This window comes from Rhipicephalus microplus, chromosome 2 (assembly GCF_043290135.1).
Source record: "Rhipicephalus microplus isolate Deutch F79 chromosome 2, USDA_Rmic, whole genome shotgun sequence".
Classification (NCBI taxonomy): Eukaryota; Metazoa; Arthropoda; class Arachnida; order Ixodida; family Ixodidae; genus Rhipicephalus; species Rhipicephalus microplus.
Window position 1 is genome coordinate 168,414,354 of NC_134701.1, and position 21,282 is coordinate 168,435,635.

At 46.0% G+C, this 21,282-nt stretch overlaps 1 protein-coding gene across 1 annotated transcript in view; it reads right to left on the reverse strand.

Annotated features, from left to right (window-relative positions):
• Positions 1-20,815, reverse strand: part of LOC142796441 (uncharacterized) — a 63,439-nt gene extending 42,624 nt beyond the window's left edge. The window contains exons 1-2 of the mRNA XM_075887089.1: positions 20,526-20,815; positions 213-642 (exon numbers count right to left, since the gene is read on the reverse strand). Coding sequence (XP_075743204.1) covers positions 213-642; positions 20,526-20,585 — 490 coding nt within the window. The 5' untranslated portion in view covers positions 20,586-20,815. The remainder of the gene's footprint in view (positions 1-212; positions 643-20,525) is intronic.
• Positions 20,816-21,282: the final 467 nt, after the last annotated feature.

Below are 21,282 nucleotides of genomic sequence, written 5' to 3' on the forward strand. Positions count from 1 at the left end.
TTATAGCTTAAGGCCAAGTTCACGCTCTTATGACTAGGCTTCCTGACTACTGCTTGTTTCTTTTCCTTATGCTTCTACAGTTGCGAGACTGCGTCCAACTTGATTATGGTTAACCGAACTGCGTTTTGTTCTTTTTCTTGCCGAGCAACACGAATTTCATCAAGCACACGATCAAAACTCAACTCAAAGTAAACTTCACGGCTGCTGCTTACCATCGTGCCTCATGTGCGTCAGCTCGTCCCTGACTAGCATCGCGTGTCCTGGGGTGTCGGCACCACCGCCGTGCCAGAGGTCGTCGCCGTCTTCGTCGTACTCGTCCAAAGTTGGTGACACGGTGTACATGGTGTCGTTTCCACACTTCTCGTAGAAGTCCTCAGAGTGCGGACCGGGCACCAGGGTGTGGCACGAGTCGCACACGGCATCCCTGGTCGGGCTGCACGGATGCGCCTCGAACAAGCCGCGGCCGCACCGAGAGCACGGCAGGCAGTGACGCCTGTACGAATGATGCGGCTGGAACTGGCCCGGACGGCACGGCGCGCACTCGGTGTCCATCCCATGGCCGCACGGACGAAGCACAGCCGAACCCGGAGGGCACCGGAGACAGCCCAGTCCGTGGCCGTGCCTCCTGTGACTGCCAGCATGCTGCATGTATGAAGAAAAAAAGTGTTGATGTAAAAGCATTCCACGGCTGCAAAGGCGAGACGGTGAGCCGCCAAAAGAAGCGCAAAAGTGCGGCTGCAAGATTATCCGAACTAGGCGCACCAACTAACATGTCCCAGTTAAAGAGCATCGCAGACACTTTACTATAGTAAAAAAAAAAAAAAAACCGGCTCGGCTCGAGAGAGTTCTTAAAATTTCTCGAAAACATTTTTCAAGAAACTTTCAGCGAGTGTAGCGTCACGGACAGCTTTTTTGGAAAATTTCGAGTTTGGGACACTACACTCTTCGTGGCGAAACCCGGGACTTTCTCGAAATTGGCTTTGACTATGTGAATGCAACGTGAACGACTCCATGCCCTGATTGCCTCGGTAATGCCGGACATGAATCTACTCCAGTGAGCGAACTATTTAACGAATTGGCTTTAACGATTGAAAGCCCTGTAGAGAAGGAAAAAGTATTGCGCATTCAAATTACGCGACTAATTAACGACTTCGAGAGTCGACCAGGACCTCTCGATGAAAACAAAGCGGCAATTCTGCACACCAGACTTGCCAGTTGCCATAACGAACTTAACCTTGTGAACAACCATAGTGAACCACTAATGACCGATAAAGACGCGGTGAATGAGTTCCAACAGACGTGCAACTATCAGGACTTCTTCGTAGCCTGCCTCACTCGCCTGCAGCGCTAAATGACTGTTTCGTGTTGCACAACGAACGCCAATGCAGCGGTAATGTCAGCGCTTAACAGACGACGCCGGATCCCAGAGTAATGGTGAAGCTCCCGAAATTTAAGCTTGTGAATTTCACCAGGCGCACTCAGACTGGCAGCAATTTTGGAAACTGCTTAAATAGGTGGTCGACAAGAACAACGAATTGTCACTTATTAACAAATTTCACTACCTGAGGTCATCAGTCACTAAGTAGCCAAGCAAGCAACCATCCTCGTCAGTCATGGGTGATGCAGCTGATGTTCTTGTGGGTCTCCCACCGATGTCTCCATGCTATCTTGATGCTGTAGCACTGCTTAAATGGCGTTTCAGAAACAACGAGCTCCTGATGCAAGAACGCATGAGGATCCTGCTATACATCAAACCGGTGCGCTCTTCAGATGATGTACGGAAAGTTCGCCACCTCTACGACACTCTCACAGCACACCTATACAGACAGGAGTCACTCGGAATAGAACTCCACATCTAAGGTGAAATGCTGCTGCCAGTGGTTCAGAGGGTCATGCATCAAAACATTCTTCTCAGCATTGGAAGGAAGTGCACCACGGACGACAACTCATCTTCTAAGATCAGTGGAGTTCATCATCCGACGGACCGGAGCCAACAACATCGGAAGGAGACAGAGGTACATTTTCAACAAATTCCCGCCTCTCTTTGAAATAGAAATTGAGAGTCGCCATAACCTGGCTGCACTTCAGAGTTTAGACTTGAAGCAGCCATCGAGGGCGATTTGTAGTGCGAGGCAAGGATACAACTCAAGAATGCTTGGCACAGCCACTCAATCATCGGCAATGTTGAATGAAAATGTGACAGCTGGACGATGCTTCTTTTGTGGAACGAGCGGACATGCAACACCAAACTGCGATGCCGCAAAATCACTTGAAGAGAAAAGACGGCTTCTGTGATAGTCCGGACTATATTTCAAGTATACGAGGCGAGATAATTTATCGAGTGCATGCCGTGTGAATGTGCGATGCGCTAAATGTCAGCAGAAGCATGCAAAAACTATGTTTGATCTTTCGTACTCAACAATACCACCAGAAGTTAACGACGCGATCAATAGCACTCAAATCAGTTTCAAAACTGTAAGGATCGAACCACTTGGAATCGAGCTTGGATGTGAGCTCATAAGACAAGAGAGATTGAGTGTTGGCTTCGCTGAGGGACACAAAAAAGAACGGCCATTTCGGAAAGTAAAGGTTGTTCTGGATACGAGAAAGAGTTCACAAGGGGATCTTGGCAGTGCTTGAAACGGACGTCATATGCGACCAAACGATTCCTAAACCCCAAAAACAAACGTAAGAGAAATAGAACGATTTGGGCTATGATGCAATGTGCATATTCCAGCAACGGCGATGGTTTGAAAGACATTAGCTTGCTGATTGGAGCCGACTACATATAGAATCTTACTGGTGGATGATCGTTCTAGTTGGGAAAGTGGCTCAGAGCAGTGTAAACGGCTACAGGGTAAACGGTTCAGGGTCCTGTCGAGGGAAGCAAAGACAACAGTGATTGCACCCAGACCATGATAACGCGCACTTCAGTTATCGAGAGGACAAACGTGGTTTTGGGACGTTAAACCCTAATATCAATCAAATCGATCAATATAGAGGACAATCGGCCTGCTCAGCATGCTTCGGGTGCTGGAATGAATTCGCGACAGTGAAGATAATGGAGCAAAAAGAAGTTTCGCTCTGAAATTTTATGAACGCACTGCCGCAATGGCTAGATGGAAAGACTATGAACGTGGATACTTATCTGGACCGGAATTGAATCAATCTGAATTGTTTTGGGTCCACCATGAACAAATCAAGGGGCTACTAACAGAGTTTAAGCGAGTTGGAGAACAACAGCAGCTTCCCGCAAATTAACCACTCAGAAGCACGTCACACATGATTGACAAAATGGGAGTACCGATAATCAGCGGAAGACTTCAGCAAAGCACCATGGGCTACGTAGACAAACACTCCAATGAGTTATTCAAGCGTTTGACCTCTTTTTGGTCGGCCGCCCGAGGAAAGAAAGTACTCGACTACAATGCGAATTACCGCGTTTAGTGTAAGTTCACAGTTAGGAGTGCACCATGGTGGGGCTGGTTATACAAGCGCCCCGTAGAAATGACGAAGCAAGCATTGAAAAAGACACTTGGAACGAGCTTCGTTGGTTCTGTGGAAATGATCACTTTATTGGCAGGAGTTGGGGTTGTCATCAATGATCGCCTCTCACTCATGTTCACGCATAATTCAATAAGCTCTAGCTGCTCTGCCCAGTATCTCTTCCCACCGGAAGGCGATTGACGACTCTGCCTTCATTGTTGCCACGAAAGACCTGCGCTTTATCTCGTATCAATTTTAAAGAAATGATTTCAACAAGACAGAAGCTTATTGCGGGCTTTTCGCACCGATGGGGGAGAGAGTACTTGGAGAAGCTACAAGTGACCGGGAGGAATCGGGTAGAACGCCTGAAACAAGTAAACAACACCGAACATTGCGCTATAGGAAGTTGATTGATTTTTGGGGTTTAACGCCACAAAATGGTGCTGTAGAAAGTGACCGCCTAGCTTAGAGAACGTATGAAAATGGGTACACCAGAAAGGGGACTCACTGGAAGGGATCACAGGGTGAGGGCCTTTGAATGCGTAAGCCCGGTGGATCGACTCTTCGTAGGCCTATACAGCTGGTTTACCCGCTGGAGATAACGACTTAAAGAGAAAAAAAATGACTGTCATCGTGGCTGGGACTGTGTTGCGGACAGCCTTCTCGGGAGATTTAGTTTGAGACACAACATGTAGAATGTGTTTTTACCAAGCTCTTGAAATCTTTCCAAGAACCAACCAACTAGTATTTCTCGCAGGTCTCAAAAAGTTTCCTTGAGCTTTCTCGGAATATTCGAATTCGAATTGCATTTCGCAGCGAAGGTGGATGAAGAATTGCTTAAATGTGATGGTATCCGCAAAATAGACATTCATGCTTTGCACATATACATGTAACTTGGCGTAGTGTGAGAAACACAACTCAGATACTTGACGCAAAATACAATCTGCTGCTATTATAACTGAACCGACTTCAGTAGTAAAAATTCGAGTAGAGTGAACGTGATTACGGAAGTATAATAAATAACTTATAAATAGATATTATTAAAGAGCTAACTGTATGAATAGCTTTATGACTATATATAATAAAACAAGGAGGCGAATTTGTTTTCAACAAAGCGAAGTGCACGCTGCGCAGTTATGAGCAGTAGGTAGCAATAACAACATGACAACTAAACAGTAACTAACAACGGCTTCGCACAGTCGCGCAAGGTGCAAGGAAGCAGCAGTTCCCTGGACTAAGGGACACGCACAACGAAGATTTTTTGTGCATTGGCAAATAAATGTTTATTTTCTCCTTTTCTCTCTGTGTAGTCCGAAAAAAGAACAGCGTTGCGCTATAAAAATAAGGTAAAAGAATGTTTAGACCGAATGTGAAACAATTTATATAGCAGCGTTTGCGTTGAGATCATAGGAGAAACCAAATGTGAATAGCAATGCACGCTGTATTGTAGAAAGGGTGCCACCTAGCTGTGCAGACCGACTTCATAGGTTAGTGAGGCTTGCGCTATGAAACATCTAGGTTGAACTGGCGGTAATTCTATCCCTGTCCTTGAGAACGGGAAATTTAGCATTTAATAACGAACAAGCAGAAGAATTTGTGTAGGTGCCCTGATGTCTATATGACAATGCCAGTTTCCTACTGACACTCACGACCAGAATCGGCGCTCGAGAATCATGAATATTCAGCACTCCGTGCAAGGCGTCACTGTCAACTCCACACTAAACCATAAGAAGAGGAATGTGCGTAAAAAAAACTGTATACGCAACGTGTACATGCCACGCCCTCTCTTTCGAGCGGCGACAATAAACCACGACGGCCATTCCTCTTTGCATTTTTGCGATGCCTCACTCCGCGACGAATTTTCCGCGACGAATTCGAAAACTATACGCAGCCAACGGTTGGAAGCGAGAACCGCAGAAGGAGAGGCGAGAAGCAGAAACGCACGCAGTTACGAGCAAACGGGATTAGCATTTACGACGGCCTCGCGTCCCTCGAAATGTAGTACACCTACGAACCACTTTCTTTACGGTCGCCAGCGACAGGGGCGGACGGCGCCAAGTGCGCTTTCACGCTCCGCGAAGCACGTCGCTGCCCGGGTATACGCAGCACGCGATGACAGGAGTATGCCAGGAGGGACGCAGCAGAGCGTTGGAGTCCTTTGTGAGATATTCTTTTGAGTGTCAGCCTAGATCATCCTCCCCTTCCGTTGTCAGCGGAGACGAAAAACAGAAAATGAGAGAGTAAAATGATGCGTGGCTTTATAATGAACGTGTACGCCCGTAGTGTGCCGGATCTATGCGCCGCTTTCCGTACACCAGGCGCCAAGGTGAAAGAATGGGAAGCGAGAAAGGACCGACTCGTCTTTGAAGCGAAGCGGAAAGTGCGGATATTGAGAACGGATATGAAACGTTGCGCAGATATCAGATAATTCGTTCTCGTGCACGTGGCGGAGTTAATGGCGCGTGAACGTCAACCTGCTGTGTACAGTTTCATAATGGGAGAAATGACTCGCGTAACTTTGCAAGGCGCGAGTGGAGAGGGGTTTCGCCGCTTCGTTCCTTTCTTGTCCCAATTACACGCACACTTTCTCTGTAACATTGCACTGTTCGTTCTCTCTGCAGACCCGTGTTGTTGCCGGACGGTACGCACGGGACGAGTGTCTTGCGCGATCGAAGCAGGACGGCTTGCTTTCTTTTGTACATCATGACATTTGTTTTTTGCTCGTGCATATAGGTTTTTTTTCCTTCTCGTCACTAGTGTAGATCTTTTAACGCTGAAGTTTCGGACAGCCGCTGTGAATGCTGTGTTATTGCGCTGTATATCGTAACGTTACTTTATTTACATAACACCAGTGAGACATCATTGCCTCCAGTTACCTTGCAGAGCGTCTCACGACTGTCAGTGTGCTTGCAGATGTGTTATATCATAGCTTATCTATTCCTGCATGATTATCTTTTCACGAGACTCCACCAGTGCCGGCATACAGAAGCGAACTCGGAATAATTTCAGGGGCTACATTTTAAAATCAATCTGATATGAACGATAAATAGGAATTGATGAGCACCTGTCCTTATTTTCTTAAATACAGTAAGTGGGGCGTGATTAGCCTCACTACTTCATGACATTTCGCCTGTCGTGAACCTTTCGTTCCATACACTATGTGGGTGGTACTCGCTTCTCCCCCCCCCCCCCCCCCACACACCCGAGAAGGTAGCCCTCCTCATCTCCCACGTAATCATCTAGAGAGGGGGGGGGGGCGCATTGACTACCACGTACTATTGCTCTGTTTATGACTATGCAGGTCTTTTACACAATAACTCTTCATGTTCACTTCGGGAAAACCAGGGAACAAGTGAAGACCATTACGAAAAGGTCATCATTACTTCCTTTGTATTTTTTCTCATTCAACGTGAAGGACGGTGTTCGTTTATCGCGACCGAATGACGGGAGGTGGGGTGCTGTGCTGCGCTGATGCCCCCCTCCCCTCCTTCTCAGGAACCATTAGCACTCCTACAGACATTTGTCAGAAGTTTTGTTCAAGTTGAGTTGAACGGCACGTGACAAGCACGCGCGTTAAATCGCAATCGTGCGCTGCCACACCTTCGCAGGTTAGCCGCTAACACTAAGTGCCGTTAAAACGATACTCTAGCCCGGTGACTATAGGCTGGAAACAACCTCAACAGAGAGCGACGGGTGACTCGAGAACATAGGCGGACAACGTTCCAAAACCTCTCCGACATGCGATATAAAGGTAACTGAGAAGCTATCGGGTGAGTGCTTGTAAATCGCACGGCGCAAAGGTTGAGCGCTCGTCGTAACTCTTCGGGAGATGAGCTGCCGCCAACTGCGCCAAACTGGTCCCTTGTACAGGAAAAGAAAACGATGCGTTATCGTCTCGGACAGAGCTATACTCAAAGGACACAGCGTCTAGTAGACGTTTAGGCTCCAAGATAACCTTTCGCGGAAAGTATAAGGACGATAGACAACCCGAATGAAAGGTGTCTTCAAGTCTGCGTGCCAAATGCAACCAAACCGTATCAGGTGGTGTGCACTCTACAGCCGGAGCCTATTCTAGAAACAAAATAATAAGCCACCGGCCGGCTGCGGCTGATAAAGAAAGCCGGACACAACTGCCACGGAACATTATTTTCTGTTGCTCGAGCTAGGCAAGTCGTAAACAGGTTTCCTAATGGCTAAACGAGGGGGTTCAAGAGGACATACGAGCGGTGTCGTGTCTTTCAGGTGAGAGTGTTCAGGAGCCTTATCGGTTGTCGGCAAAATTGGCCGCCATCGTTACCCTTTTTATACGAGAATCCGAGGACTCAAGGTCTCCACTCCTCGTGTATACAACTTCTGCGTCCTCATTAGGCCACGAAGAACGAGCATTCAATGGCGCTGGACGGTCTGATTCAAGAAGCACATGTTATAATAAAATGCATATGATTTGATCTACACAAAGGTGGAGACAACTGGGCTTCGCAGTTGGCTTTGTATTATTGGCAATCTGTCATTATTAACAGCGACATTCACAGTTGAAATAGTCGTTAACGTTCAAAATACATATATAGAAGGCATGGTTTAATTAATGCTTGAAGCATGTGTATGTTAGTCTCTACGTTTTGTAGGTTTAGGGGGAGGTAAATTACAAGAAGATTGGTTCTCACGAAGACTGTGGTAAAGGGAAGTAGAGAGATAAAACCGGCCATGCAGTGTCAGATCTTTTATGCCATTACGAACGAGTCAGTAAATGATTGTGTCGCTTCGCGACTGCCAGTCTAGAACACATAGCCCCAGCGAATTGATCAGCGGCGGTGTGCCATGCTTGTACTGGTCGAATAAATTATCTAGAATCACTAGTTTTGGTAAGGCTACACACGAACACGTGAGCGCAGAGAATAATAATACTAATATTTGCTGGGGTTTAACGTCCCAAAACCACAATATGAGTATGAGAGACGCCGTAGTGGAGGGCTCCGGATGTTAAGACCACCTGGATTTCTTTAACGTGCACCTAAATCTAAGCGCACGGGCCTCAAGAATTTTCGCTTACATTTAAAATGTGGTCGCCGCGGCTGGAATTCGATTCGATCCCGCGACCTGCTAGTGAGCAGCCGAGACAGCGGCCCCGATGGCCTAGCTATTGGGCGTAAACACACACACACACACACACACACACACACACACACACACACACACACACACACACACACACACACACACACACACACACACACACACACACACACACACACACACACACACACACACACACACACACACACACACACACACACACACACACACACACACACACACACACACACACACACACACACACACACACACACACACACACACACACACACACACACACACACACACACACACACACACACACACACACACACACACACACACACACACACACACACACACACACACACACACACACACACACACACACAAACACACAAACACACACACACACACACACACACACACACACGTCTACAATCCCCGTACCCACCCACAATCAAGGACGCAAATTACGGTACGCACTAGTGTGTCACTGTGTGTTCAATGGCATGCGCATTATGTGCGGAAGCACGCGCACCACGTGCCAGTGGTTGCATTGCTCGTGGTCGATGTACAGAAGAGGCTTTTTATGCACTATTCAAACCATTAAGCAAAGTTCTGTGATCATGCAAAACCACATCGAATACCACATAGACACCTCCGTAAATGTCAGTCCTAAATCTGGAGTACAGCGTCGTTAAAAAGACGGATCACAAGCTAAACCTTACGGAGCGTTGACTGTGGAATAAGCCCCGTTTGTTCGCCATAGAATCTAATGCACCTGAAGTGCAATGTAGAGCACCACCGTTGATAGAAAGCCACCCCGACAAACGCAGCTGGAGGTCGGCGATCAGATGCTGCGGTGTTTTCTCCTATAGCTAACTGCGGTGCGACTGCAGCAGTAACACTTTCTTTTCAGCCTGGCAGTCGCCCAAGGACAGTTATTGTACGATGCGCAGAAGGAAAGTGAGAGTACGGCGTCCGATACAGATGGAGACAAGACGAGGCAGTGCGAATTCCGAGGAGGTTGCTGCCCACGTGCGGAACACATATCGCAGTTTCCGCGAGAAGATGCGACGAGCCGGTTCGGGCGAGTTGCGCTGTCCTCGAAGTGAGCGAGACGTTTCCGTTTACGCAAGGACATCTTAGGGATGTATCTGTGTGAGATATGTACGCATGTGCCCCGTTTGGTAACTGGGTATGCGTGGCGAACGCTGCATTGTGTGTGCGTGTATCAGTTGTTCTGCCTTTTCTTTCTTTTCTTTCTCTGTACTTTTGCACATTTCCCCTGCACCAGTGTGGGGTGCAGTAAATAAGCTGTGGCCTCGTTAGCCTTCCTGCCTTTCCTCCGCTTCTTCTTTCTCTCTTCACATGTGTTTTTCGTGCACTTTTAAGCTCGAATAGAACGGCTACACTTAAGCATAAGAGTCGCTGCGAAAAAAAAAAGTCTGCGCGAATTCATGGAATATTATTTAAATGATGATTAGTTAATCACTTATTGAAACTGACCCACGATCAGCACCTCACAAATATGCGCATCTATACTCAAACTGTGAAAAAAATAAAAGAGGAAGAAGACATACGTTCACGCTGATCGTCAATGTCCTGTACAATCATTCACGTAGCGCTGACAAATTTACAACTGGTGTTTCAGTAACTCGTAGTGGAAGCTTTGCTGCTAGTTTGTTTAGCTGTGAAGCTCGTGTACGCGTTTTCACTCGCCGCGTTAGCGGCCGCATTTGGGTTTTAAAAAAATACAAAAACACCCGCAATTGAAACTCAAGTGCCAGTTAAGGAAGCCAGGTGGTAAAAGTTAATTCACAGTACCACACTGCTGATTAATTCGGTGGAATAAATGCGTGTGTCTCATTTGGTAGCTCTAGAGCGTTACATGCCAGAAATCAGTTGTAGTTTATATCGAAAAAATTTAACTTGGTCTGCTGTGCACAATGTGGACGACAGTGCGTCTTCAAGTGAAAAACGAACAATGACGCTTCGCTTGTCATAGTCAATTTAGCTTGTCGAGTTACCTTCTTATTATGATAAGGTTCAGGCTATGTACCTCGCTAGATAGACGGAACTTTTCCATTTTTTTGTTCTTACGTAAGGATAGCATGTGGAAGCTAGACGAGTGGAGTCAATTATTCTATGGAGAGGATAGGAATCTAATGATATGGCAATAAACATTCAAGAAAAAATTACGCATAACAAGGTCTTGATTCATATCACTTGATCCATATCGACGTTGCTTTATGCCTTTGCGTTCGCACATGTTGTATAGCTCATTTCTGTACAGAGAAGCCCAACAGCAGTATGCTATCATGAACAGGTAGTAAGTGCACTGAAGGAAAATAGATAGTCATGTAAAAAGCTGCTGTAGTCGCGTTAGCCCACTTGGTATGTAGCGCACTGTAAAGAAGGCCTGATTAAAATCTGTGGAGCTGCCGAGATCTTGAACAAAAACGTCATGTCGACGTCACTAGCCATCCATTCCGTCCTTCTCCCGCATATCCCATTGCCTAATTACCAAGCTGATTAGATATTTCCTATGATCTTAGGCAATCCTTATGTAACAAACGTGCGCACTGCTTAGTGATTCTTAGAAGCTAATGATTAGCCTACATGAAAATAGTCGGTACTGCATAAATTACCTTGTGGGAGGACCCTGAGATGGCTGGAAATACACAGGGGACGCCGTCACTGTTAGCTTAACTCGGAACATTTGTTGTTCGTGGTAGCTTCATTAGCATTAAAGTAGTAGTCATGGACTCCGATGTGACAAAAAAAAAGAAGTTCAAGGTTAAGTATGGTTTGCGAAAGTTTATTGTGTACAGTCGCAACCTTTTTGAGAGTGATCACTCATATGGGAGCGCGTGGCTTACGGAGCTCCGAGCGCTGTTAAGCAGCGGCACCCAGAAGCAATGCCGCTCGTGTGCAGTGCGGTCACGCTGCGAAAATGATACCGGCGCGCGCATTGCGCCAGGCAAACTAGCGCGTGTCGTCTGCTGCATGCGCACGGCAGTACAAAATCCGGGTGCTTGAATGTGGCAAGAACGTTGAACTTCTTATTATGCTCCACCTGAGTCACAAATAGACTTCAACATACGTAATGTTTTGAAGATCATTGTTGATTTGTCACTGGGCGCTTTCCCCGGCGCACATGTTGTATTCCAGCATGACCTGCTGGTGGAGCACACTGGAAAACTTATTATGAACGAGCACACGGAAAATCGCCAGGACACAGTGCTCTTCTTGCAAGCTTGAGTATTTGTGACAATATATGGCAATATATATAAAGTAGGCTATGGTGCAGCATCATGTTTATGCGGTGACTGTGGAGACGCTCAAGGTTCGGCAAGAGTGGCAGAATCTTCGAGCGCATTGTCACTTTTTGCCAGCGCTGTACTCCTGACAACCTTCCAGAATGGTAGCAGTGCTCTTATTTTTCAGAGGGAAACATGACAAAATACTAATGTAACATCGAGGTAGGCTATTCCAGATAACTGATACAACTTCCTCAAACTGATTCATCTTTCGTGCAACGTACACCAAATAACCATTCGGGTAATTGTATTTGTTAGCCTTTTTGTTGTACGACTACAAGAACCCAGGAAAAGTACGAAAACCAAGTGACACAGCGAGCATAAGAGATGCATCGATTGAACTGAAACCATCGAAACTTTACGTTTCCATAATTACACGATCACCAAGAATGCCGAAAATCAGTTAGCAGACGACACACAAGCACATTGGTGACGTGATGCGCGCGAAGGGAAGCTACCCTCTTCACGCATGCGCGCAGATACTGTGACGTGTCACCAAACGGCGCTAGTGCCGCGAGCCACGCGCTCCTGTGTTCACCCTCAAAAATATTGCAACTGTACCATCACGACTTACGAAAGGTGCTCGTGTCTAGTGCCTTGTTTATCTGCAAAGGTAGACCACACTGCCTTCCAAAGGAAGGAAATCGGTAAGCAAGGGTCGATAACCAATAATGAAACCAGTAAACAGTAAGACGTAAAGACTCGATATGGGGATGTGACGTTGGCATGAGCCATAGTTCAGCTTTTAATGCTAAATAACAAAAAACATATTGCAAGGACTCTGGTTGTTCACCTATGTATACAAGATGCATCAGAATCAGCCGGCACAAAGGTAAGAGTACTCGCGAAATCATCAAAGCAAAGGCCATAATGATCGAAGGGGAGAATCTTGTCAGCTCACCGTCATTAATGTTACCAGAGAAACAAATGCTGTTCTTGAATTCGTCAATGTACTTAAAGTGTCACGTGGCCAAGGATGTATATATGAAGGGCGTATTTTCAATAAAGAATTAGTTGTTAGACTGGTTCGCTCTCAAGTCTCAACCTTCTCTTTCCTTGTCTGAGTTGCGCCACAAATATTATATTAAGCTACGAATTTCTAACTCGCCTAAACAACAGCACTCTTAAAGCGTATAAATTCGTTGTTTCATTTCTCCAATAATGCTGAAAGATATCGCTCCGTGTGAATGAAAACATACCGGTGAGACGCTAGCGCAGCAGACGAGGCTTATTTCGCATGGCTTTCGGATGTTTGCCTAAGCACGTCTCAAGGGCCATGGCAGACAGTGCCCGCCGCATCTGGCACTTCACACGGACGTGAATGAACAGGAACGTGTTTGCCGACGTCTTCACCTTATCTAATCTAATGAGCGCAGACGCAGAGTGGACGAAATGAGCGCGACTGTGACATATAGTACGCTGTTTCTTCGAAAAAGGCAATGTATGCCTGCCTTGTCTGTACTTTCACCTCTTCACGCGAGGGTCGCCAAACTGCACTGCGGACCCTTGATAAGCCCGCCCGGGTGCGGGCACACACAGACCGGGAGAAAATGGGTGAGGTACTAAGTGATTAGATAACGAAACAAAACTCCGGATGCTCGTTTCCGTGTGGCCACCGAGATCTTTGGAACCGGAGTTATAACCTCTGGAACCCGTTAACGAAGACCCATGCACAACCACGGGACTCAGCTATCTATGTGCGCGTCTTTTGTTGGTCGTTACGATCACCATAATGCCTCGAGAAATTCCGGAAGTTCATGCTTTGCAGATTCAGGAACATCTTCGCCAGGTGCCATTGATGGCACCTGGCGAAGATGGAACCAGCGTTCCATCGAGAGCGCCATAGCTGGTTGTCGCAAAGCAACACCCGTAGACTGCTTACACTGCCAGCATTGATGCACTGACACATTCTCATACAATTGATGAATGAATGTGTAGATTAATTGACCGAATTCAACGCCTTAATATCACAATGACGTGAGTGAAGATGCTGGAGTGCCAAACTCCCAGCACATCCAATCTTTAGAGCTCTCAAAACCGGAGTACACAGGCGCTTTTGCAATTCACACAACTGCAAGCGGACTCGCAGTTTCGTCCTGAGCAGCGCAGTGATGTGGTCACTTATGGCAAAGGAAGTAACGAAGGAGAGGAAGAAGGATGAGAACGAGCTCTTCATTATGTTGTTGTCAAGGAAAATGGTAAACCTCGTACACCGCGTAGAGTCTATGGTGCGAAAATGAAGCACACATGGCATTTTTTATAGGCAAAAAACTTCCTTCTCAAAGCAGATAATGTCATAAATATACGCGCATGTCGCTTTTGCGCGAACGCAGCAGGAAAGTAGCAACGTGAAGGGGGAGGAGGTGCAAAATGTTCATTGTAGCGCCCCCTTGTCCGTTATGTGACAGACCTTGCGCTCCCCGCACCACTTTTAAGGGAGTATAAAAGAAGGAAATGCCCGCTTCCTGTGCACACCTATGCGCTTCAAGATAAAATGCTTAGATAATCCATACCATCCCATGAACTCCACAATTTTTAGCTTTAGGTAAAAGTTAGCTGGGACTGCAAATTCAAAACCAAATGTGCGACATGGCCATTTCTCCTGAGCAGTTTGTAGATACGCGGATTTGAAACGTTGCTACGAGACGCATTCGCGTCTTTAGTTGACACTTTTTCAAAAGTGTATGTGGCACAGTTGTGTAAGATAATTTAAACGTGACGTAGAGACGTTAGCAGCTCTCTTACTTTAACTGCGGCATGACTTTCACGTTGTTCGTGCCCGAGACCACTTATATTTGGTCGTAAGTAAATATATTCATGATTACTGAGTTAGACAAGGATCGCAGAAAGGCAGGTGTTCAAATTAACCAGCAGAATACGAAAATAATTTACAACAAACTCGGAACAGAACAGCACTTTCAGATAGGTAACAGCGCACTTGAAGTCGCAAAGTACTACGCCTACTTAGAAGAGGTAGCAGGCGCGAGCTTAGATCATGAGATTCAATGATTTGATTTGTGGGGTTTAACGTCTCGAAACCACTATTTGATTATGAGAGACGCCGTAGTGGAGGGCTCCGGAAATTTTGACCACCTGGGGTTCTTTAACGCGCACCCAAATCTGAGTACACGGGCCTACAACATTTCCGCCTCCATCGAAAATGCAGCCGCCACAGCCGGGATTTGAACCCGCGACCTGCGGGTCAGCAGCCGAGTACCTTAGCCACTAGACCACCGTGGCGGGGCAATCATCATCATGAGATTCAAGTAACTAGAAGAAGAATGGAGTGGAGTACATTCAGCAAGCATTCTCAATTCATGAATGATAGATTGTCATTGCCCTCAAAACAAAGGTTTATAAGAGGGCCTTCTTACCGGTACTCGCCGACATAGCATAAACTTGGAGGATTACAAAGAGGGTTTAACTGAAAGTAAGAACGACGCAGTGAGCAATGGAAAGGAAATGGTAGGCGTAGCCCTACGGGACAAGAAGAGAGCAGAGTGTATCAACAAACAAACGGGTGTCAAGGGGATTATAGTAGAAATCGAGAAGAATAAATGGTCATGGGCAGGGCACGTAGCGTGAAGGCAAGATAATTGAGGTCATTAAGGATCACAGACTGGATTGAAAGAGAAGGGAAGCGGGTGAGGGACAAACAGAAAGTTATGTGGACAGATGAGATTAGGAAGTTTGCGCGTATAAAGTGGGAGCAGCAAGCGCGGGACCTAGTTGACTGACGGAACATGGGAGAGGCCTTTGTCCTGCAGTGAGTGTAGTGAGGCTGGTGGTGATGGTGGAGACAAACTAAATTTGTACTCATCCTTATCAAAAACGCCCCATTCGGTGCCTCATGGAAGAATGTGGTTTCATAATTAATTATTTATTTTCAGTATCCTCCGGGCATGATATACAGCATAAAAGGGAGGGAAATACACACAAGAAGGGAACGGATCAAACACGGATCCAACAAAGAGAAGCACATACAAAACGTTATTCATAGAAGCGAAATACAAAAAACAGAGAATACTCTTGCAGCATTGTCATAGATGATTACGTACAACACTTTTAATAACATGGAAACTAACAATCATACAAACAAAAGAACTGAATTTTGTCATGGTTGGACATTGTTCGTAAGACATCTCCAAAATAATAGGATTTGGTATAAAACTACGTAAATAAATCAATAAATCAGTCAATAAATAAACAAATAAATAAATGAAGATGAGAATCGGTGACTCCATAGACACAATGCGCCAGCATTTCGCCCCCAACGGACCTCTGCAATAGGTCGGGTTCGTGAGGAGGTGTGTACGAAGAGAATAAAGGAAAGTGGACCGGCTTTTGAAGAACCGTGTTGACAGGCAGTGCTGATCGATGGAGAGTTTAACGCCCCGCATGTCGGGCTGGGAGAGCTCCCTCGAGAAGCTGACGAGGTCAGCCGAGTGTGCGGCTGTCGGCTGAAGAAGGCCGCCCATTTGGGCGTCGAGAGAGGCTATCTCCATCGCTCAAGCCTACCGTATGCTAATAGACCTTTTCTTTCGATCAGAGACCTCCTAAACACTGTAGCGATGACAAGCAGCAGCGCGATAGCGAGAAGAGATACGACCCGAGGACGGCAATCGCTGATATGCCGTAAAGCGAAGACGCAAAAACAAGGATTGAAGTGGGTGTGGCGCGTTCGCCCAGCGATACTCGGGGAATCGCAAACGCACAACAAGACACTCAAGGAAAGCTGCATAACGTTTTTTTTCATGAAACCCGGCAATGTAAGGTTCCTAAATGCAAACCTAAGACGTGCGTTTCGTACTTTGTCCACTTTAGGTCACGGGCCCAGAGATAACATGTTCTCAGAAGTTACTAACACTACAAATGAACACTTAAAAGATTCCCCTTAATTGCTGCTGCTCTTTTACTTTCAAAGATTTTTTCGAAAGCAAATGGTAATTAGGTTTACCTGTGTGACTTTTGTGACATCCAAAGCTGCGAAGTCTAAAAGTTCGATTTGGTATCTCTGGACGGCGCTTACCAAGTACTCGAAAGTTAACTGGCTTTAGGTTTTTGTACTGACGCATATCACCGAATGAACAGTAGGACCATCAACACTCTCTTATAAAAGCATGCGCACACGCGTGAAACACGTGCGACTAATGATGCACTTTTTCCCAAAACGGGAGTAGTATATGAGAAGTCGTTATCTGTGACTCACGTTTGAGTTTTAGACTTAGAAAATTTTTAGAGTGTACTTGGATAATACACTTTCTCACATGCCAGTACTAGTAGCAGATCTCTGAGCATAGTTCTTACCAAACATTAGTGCCGAGTTTGTATTACACCCCATGGAACCTGCCGATAGTTATCTTGCAACTTATGAGGAGCTAGGTAACATCAGTTTTTGAAATGAAATTTGAACCCTTTTGTTTTGCAATGGTGCTTATCAGAATGTGAATTTATGCTTATTCAACATTTTTTCAAGATTGTAGAAATATTTTGCCGCGCTTCTGCGTTATAACTGCAGTGGTTATGAATTGCGTCGCTGTGTCTCAGATCTCACGAAAAGCAGTTTGTTTGGCAGCGAAGGACTTTACTTTCTTCAAGTACATCAGTGCTATTTTTCTCTGTTTCGTGTAGCCTGCATTCACAGAGGACATAGTTGATGGCTTCTGGGTCGTTACATCGAATGCACAATGGTGAGTCCAACCGTCCAACGGGACTCGAACTTGGAGTCGCAACGTAATCTGGGCCCCTGGCAAAGCAGCACCAGTGCGTTACACGCCACAAAAGCGCTGTTGACTTTCCTGCAGGCCAGGAGGCTGACTGAAGCCTTTTAAATAGTTTACTCTGCCTGTGAGTGGCTGTGTTTTATGTTTGTCAGTGCATATACCATAATAATCACCAAGTGAAAAGCGAAGCAAATATCTCCAGCTCTTCATTATTATATATATCTCCCTCTCTCGCAGTGCTACTAAGCAGAAATTCTTGGCGCTTCCTCTATAAGGGTTGCTTCTTCCCCTCGTTCTGCCTGAAGTAGAATGGAAGGTATACAATCTCTTCAGTTGACACAGGAGCTCATGTATCGACGCGAGAGAGGCAGGTACACAACGGAAGGTATACAATCTTCAAAGCGTTGTCTAAATCCCGCGTTTTAGACAACTTATGATCAATATGACGTGAGAAGCATTAGGCGATGGCACCAAATACGTTTTCAGAACTTAAATGGCCTCTGCGCTTATTTCGCTAAACTCAATTACGCTAGCATTGGGTTCTACGGAACACAGGTGATGGCAATGCATGCATATCTGCTTCAGTACAGAACAATGTACTTCTTCCTATACGAATAGCACAAAAGCGAGCGCAATTGATTGGTTGCTTTTGAAACGCATGTAACATAGAACACTCTTCCTCACGTATTTTCGTTCATGTGCAATTAACATTCACATTTTACGCCACAGTACTATAAAACTAGTTCTAAGCTACGTTTACACTGAGAACTGAAAAGTACGGTGCTTATTGCAATCGCAAAACCGAAAGCAACATCAGTCGTTACTACTGATTGATTGATTGATATGTGGGGTTTAACGTCCCAAAACCATCATTTGATTATGAGAGACGCCGTAGTGGAGGGCTCCGGAAATTTAGACCACATGGGGTTCTTTAACGTGCACCCAAATCTGAGCACACGGGCCTACAACATTTCCACCTCCATAGGAAATGCAGCCGCCGCAGCCAGTCGTTACTACTGAATAATAATGACTAATGCATCATAACTCGTCCTTGACTCTGATTAATATGAATACCTACGGTTTTGCGTTCCCAAACCACGACATGACCATGAGAGACGCTTCAGTGGAGCTCCGAAAATTTCGACCATCTTGTATTTCTTTCAACATGCACTGAGATGGTACAGTACACGGGCCTCTAGCATTTTGCAGCCATCGAAATGCGACTGCCACGGCCGGGATCGAACCCGAAACCTTCTGGTGAGCCGCCCAGTGCCATAACCACGGCTCCGCCGCGGCGGAGCGACTATGAGTCTTTACGTTTCACTTGAAACGATGGTCTATATGCAAACAGTGCCATATTTGCCCCATTTTGTGGCCTTGATTTACGGGACAATCTTCTGTATTGGTTGAATGCTCGAGGAATGTTTGAAAGGTTCAATTTTCAAGCACATTTTTAAGTCTGATGTGCTGAAGATCCCCAAGCATGAAAAATACCAATGCGAAGAAAATGTTTAGCAATCATTATAATCCCCTGAAAATTATTTTTTATGAACTGTATTTCAACTAGTCCCTTGAGTTTAGACATTACGCGTAAAATGGCTGCAAGTGTTAACAAAGTGTAGGAGCTTGTTTTATGTCGCAAAATAACGCTGGTTCTTCTGGATCTCCCAATGATGTGCCAACTGGGCTGGCATTTTACTCTCACGAAGTAGAATACCATGTACTCTAAGTGGTTAAACACCTTTTTTCTAGACACATCAGCGCTGCTTAATGTCGATTGTAGTTGTATGCAGCTGTTTGGACAGGGGCTGCTTTGTGCTTTCTCATAGTCGAGTACCGAGTACTCTGAATCGTCAAAAACTTTTCCTTAACACAGTCAATTCTAGTAAGCTAGGTCGCCTTTCTGGTTTCCCATAGTAGAGTATCAACTACTCTTAATCTGTTCTGTTCTGTCCTGTTTTAACTGTTTTGCTGTGGAGAGGTTGAGGTGCCTATTGCCTCGGCTACTCCATATCACAAAGTTCTGCAGCGAAAAATAAAATAATAATGTTAAACACATTTTCTGAACACAGACTTGTCCATATTTTCCGCAAGCATTACTACGCAAAGTGCATGGTACTTGAAGTGATTTGCGCTCTTCTATTGTAGGGTAGACGGCTTTGCGAGTAGTTTACCATTCTTTCAAAGCATATCGTTCTTTCAATATTTTTTTTTCACACACGCATACCGACACACACACTCGTAAAATGTGGCCCATATATTTTGAAATCGTATTCACTACGGGGCGCATCATGCCAAATTAAGACATCTTGGACTGCCGCAAAGACATGGGGTTACTGGAATACTACATAAGCAATATTAAGCCATCCTATCTGTCGGTCCTTTTGTAGAAGCAGTTTACCGTTCACGAAACTTTTTGGAAACGGATTTGAAATGTTCAGCAATTATTCTGGAGGGAACATCATTACTTTTTTGATGAGCCACACAGATTGTAGATATTTGGGATGATCTGGCAGACCACACTACACAGCTCAGCTTTTAGTTTCGTAGAAACTAAGCCATAGCAGACGTTCAAGATGAATTGACATCGCCTAAAGCAAAATGAGTACCGCCAATGTGCTAAGCCGGTATGACGTTACGATAGTGTCAGCTGCAAATTCATCTTTAAGAAATGTGCGAAGAGAAATATGTGCATAAAACGAGTCCGGTGCTGAAGCTATTTTTAGTGACTCCCGTGCCGCAAGTCTACAAAGTTACATGCTGAAATGCACGCACACATCAGCTCTGTCAAGTAGACCACCGCGCATAAAATGAGAACTATATTTTTCCCCTACAAACTTGTGTCTGAGATGTGATTGTCGAATAACCGTAATAAGGAAAATAAATTCTTTCCATACAACAATTAAAGCCAACTCACCACTGAAACAACGACAGTAGCCAGAAGCAGCAGAAGTGGTTGTGACACTTTCCTCGACATCTCCCAGCTTGTCTTCAGAGTTTCTACAAAAAGGATCACCGTTCGTTGATAGCGAAGCAAACTTTAGGTGCACGAAGGTAAGCGTAATAGTTAGGCTCAATAAAATTTAGCAGAGCCTGAAACCAACTGCATTCGACAAAATGAAGGTGTCGTCTTCACGTCGTCAGCAAACAAGTGAATCGTCCTGGGAGCGGGCACCACAGAAGACGTCGTTCCCAGAAAGACGAAACTTGGCAGCACTTGAGCATGGCTAACGGTGTAGTGCACGAGCGGAAGCACAGCGGGACGACTTCTATGCACGAGTCAGATAAGAAGTCGCGCTTTGTGCAGTCCGAAAGTCCGCGTCCGAGAGAGAGGGAGAAACGTTATCCCGTTGTCTGGGCGCCCAGCGGGAGATGATGATGATCACCGCGTGCGCGCTCCGTTCCGCATCGGGAATCGGTCCGGCCAGAGAAGTCGTCACTCAGCGCGAGTAGTAGCATCACCACCGCGAACAGCAGCCGGAGGCACCCGCTGTCACGGCAGCCGGCAGGCGATCACCGACGAGCTGGACGTGCGCCATCTTCCGGGCAGCAAACAGATGCACGAGAGCAGATGCGACTGCGCCACACTGGCACGGTGCGAGTCCGTGGACGGTCGGCCGCCGCCGCCACGCCTTATTGCTGTTTACGCGGCGGGGACTTAGCTCCCGCCTCTC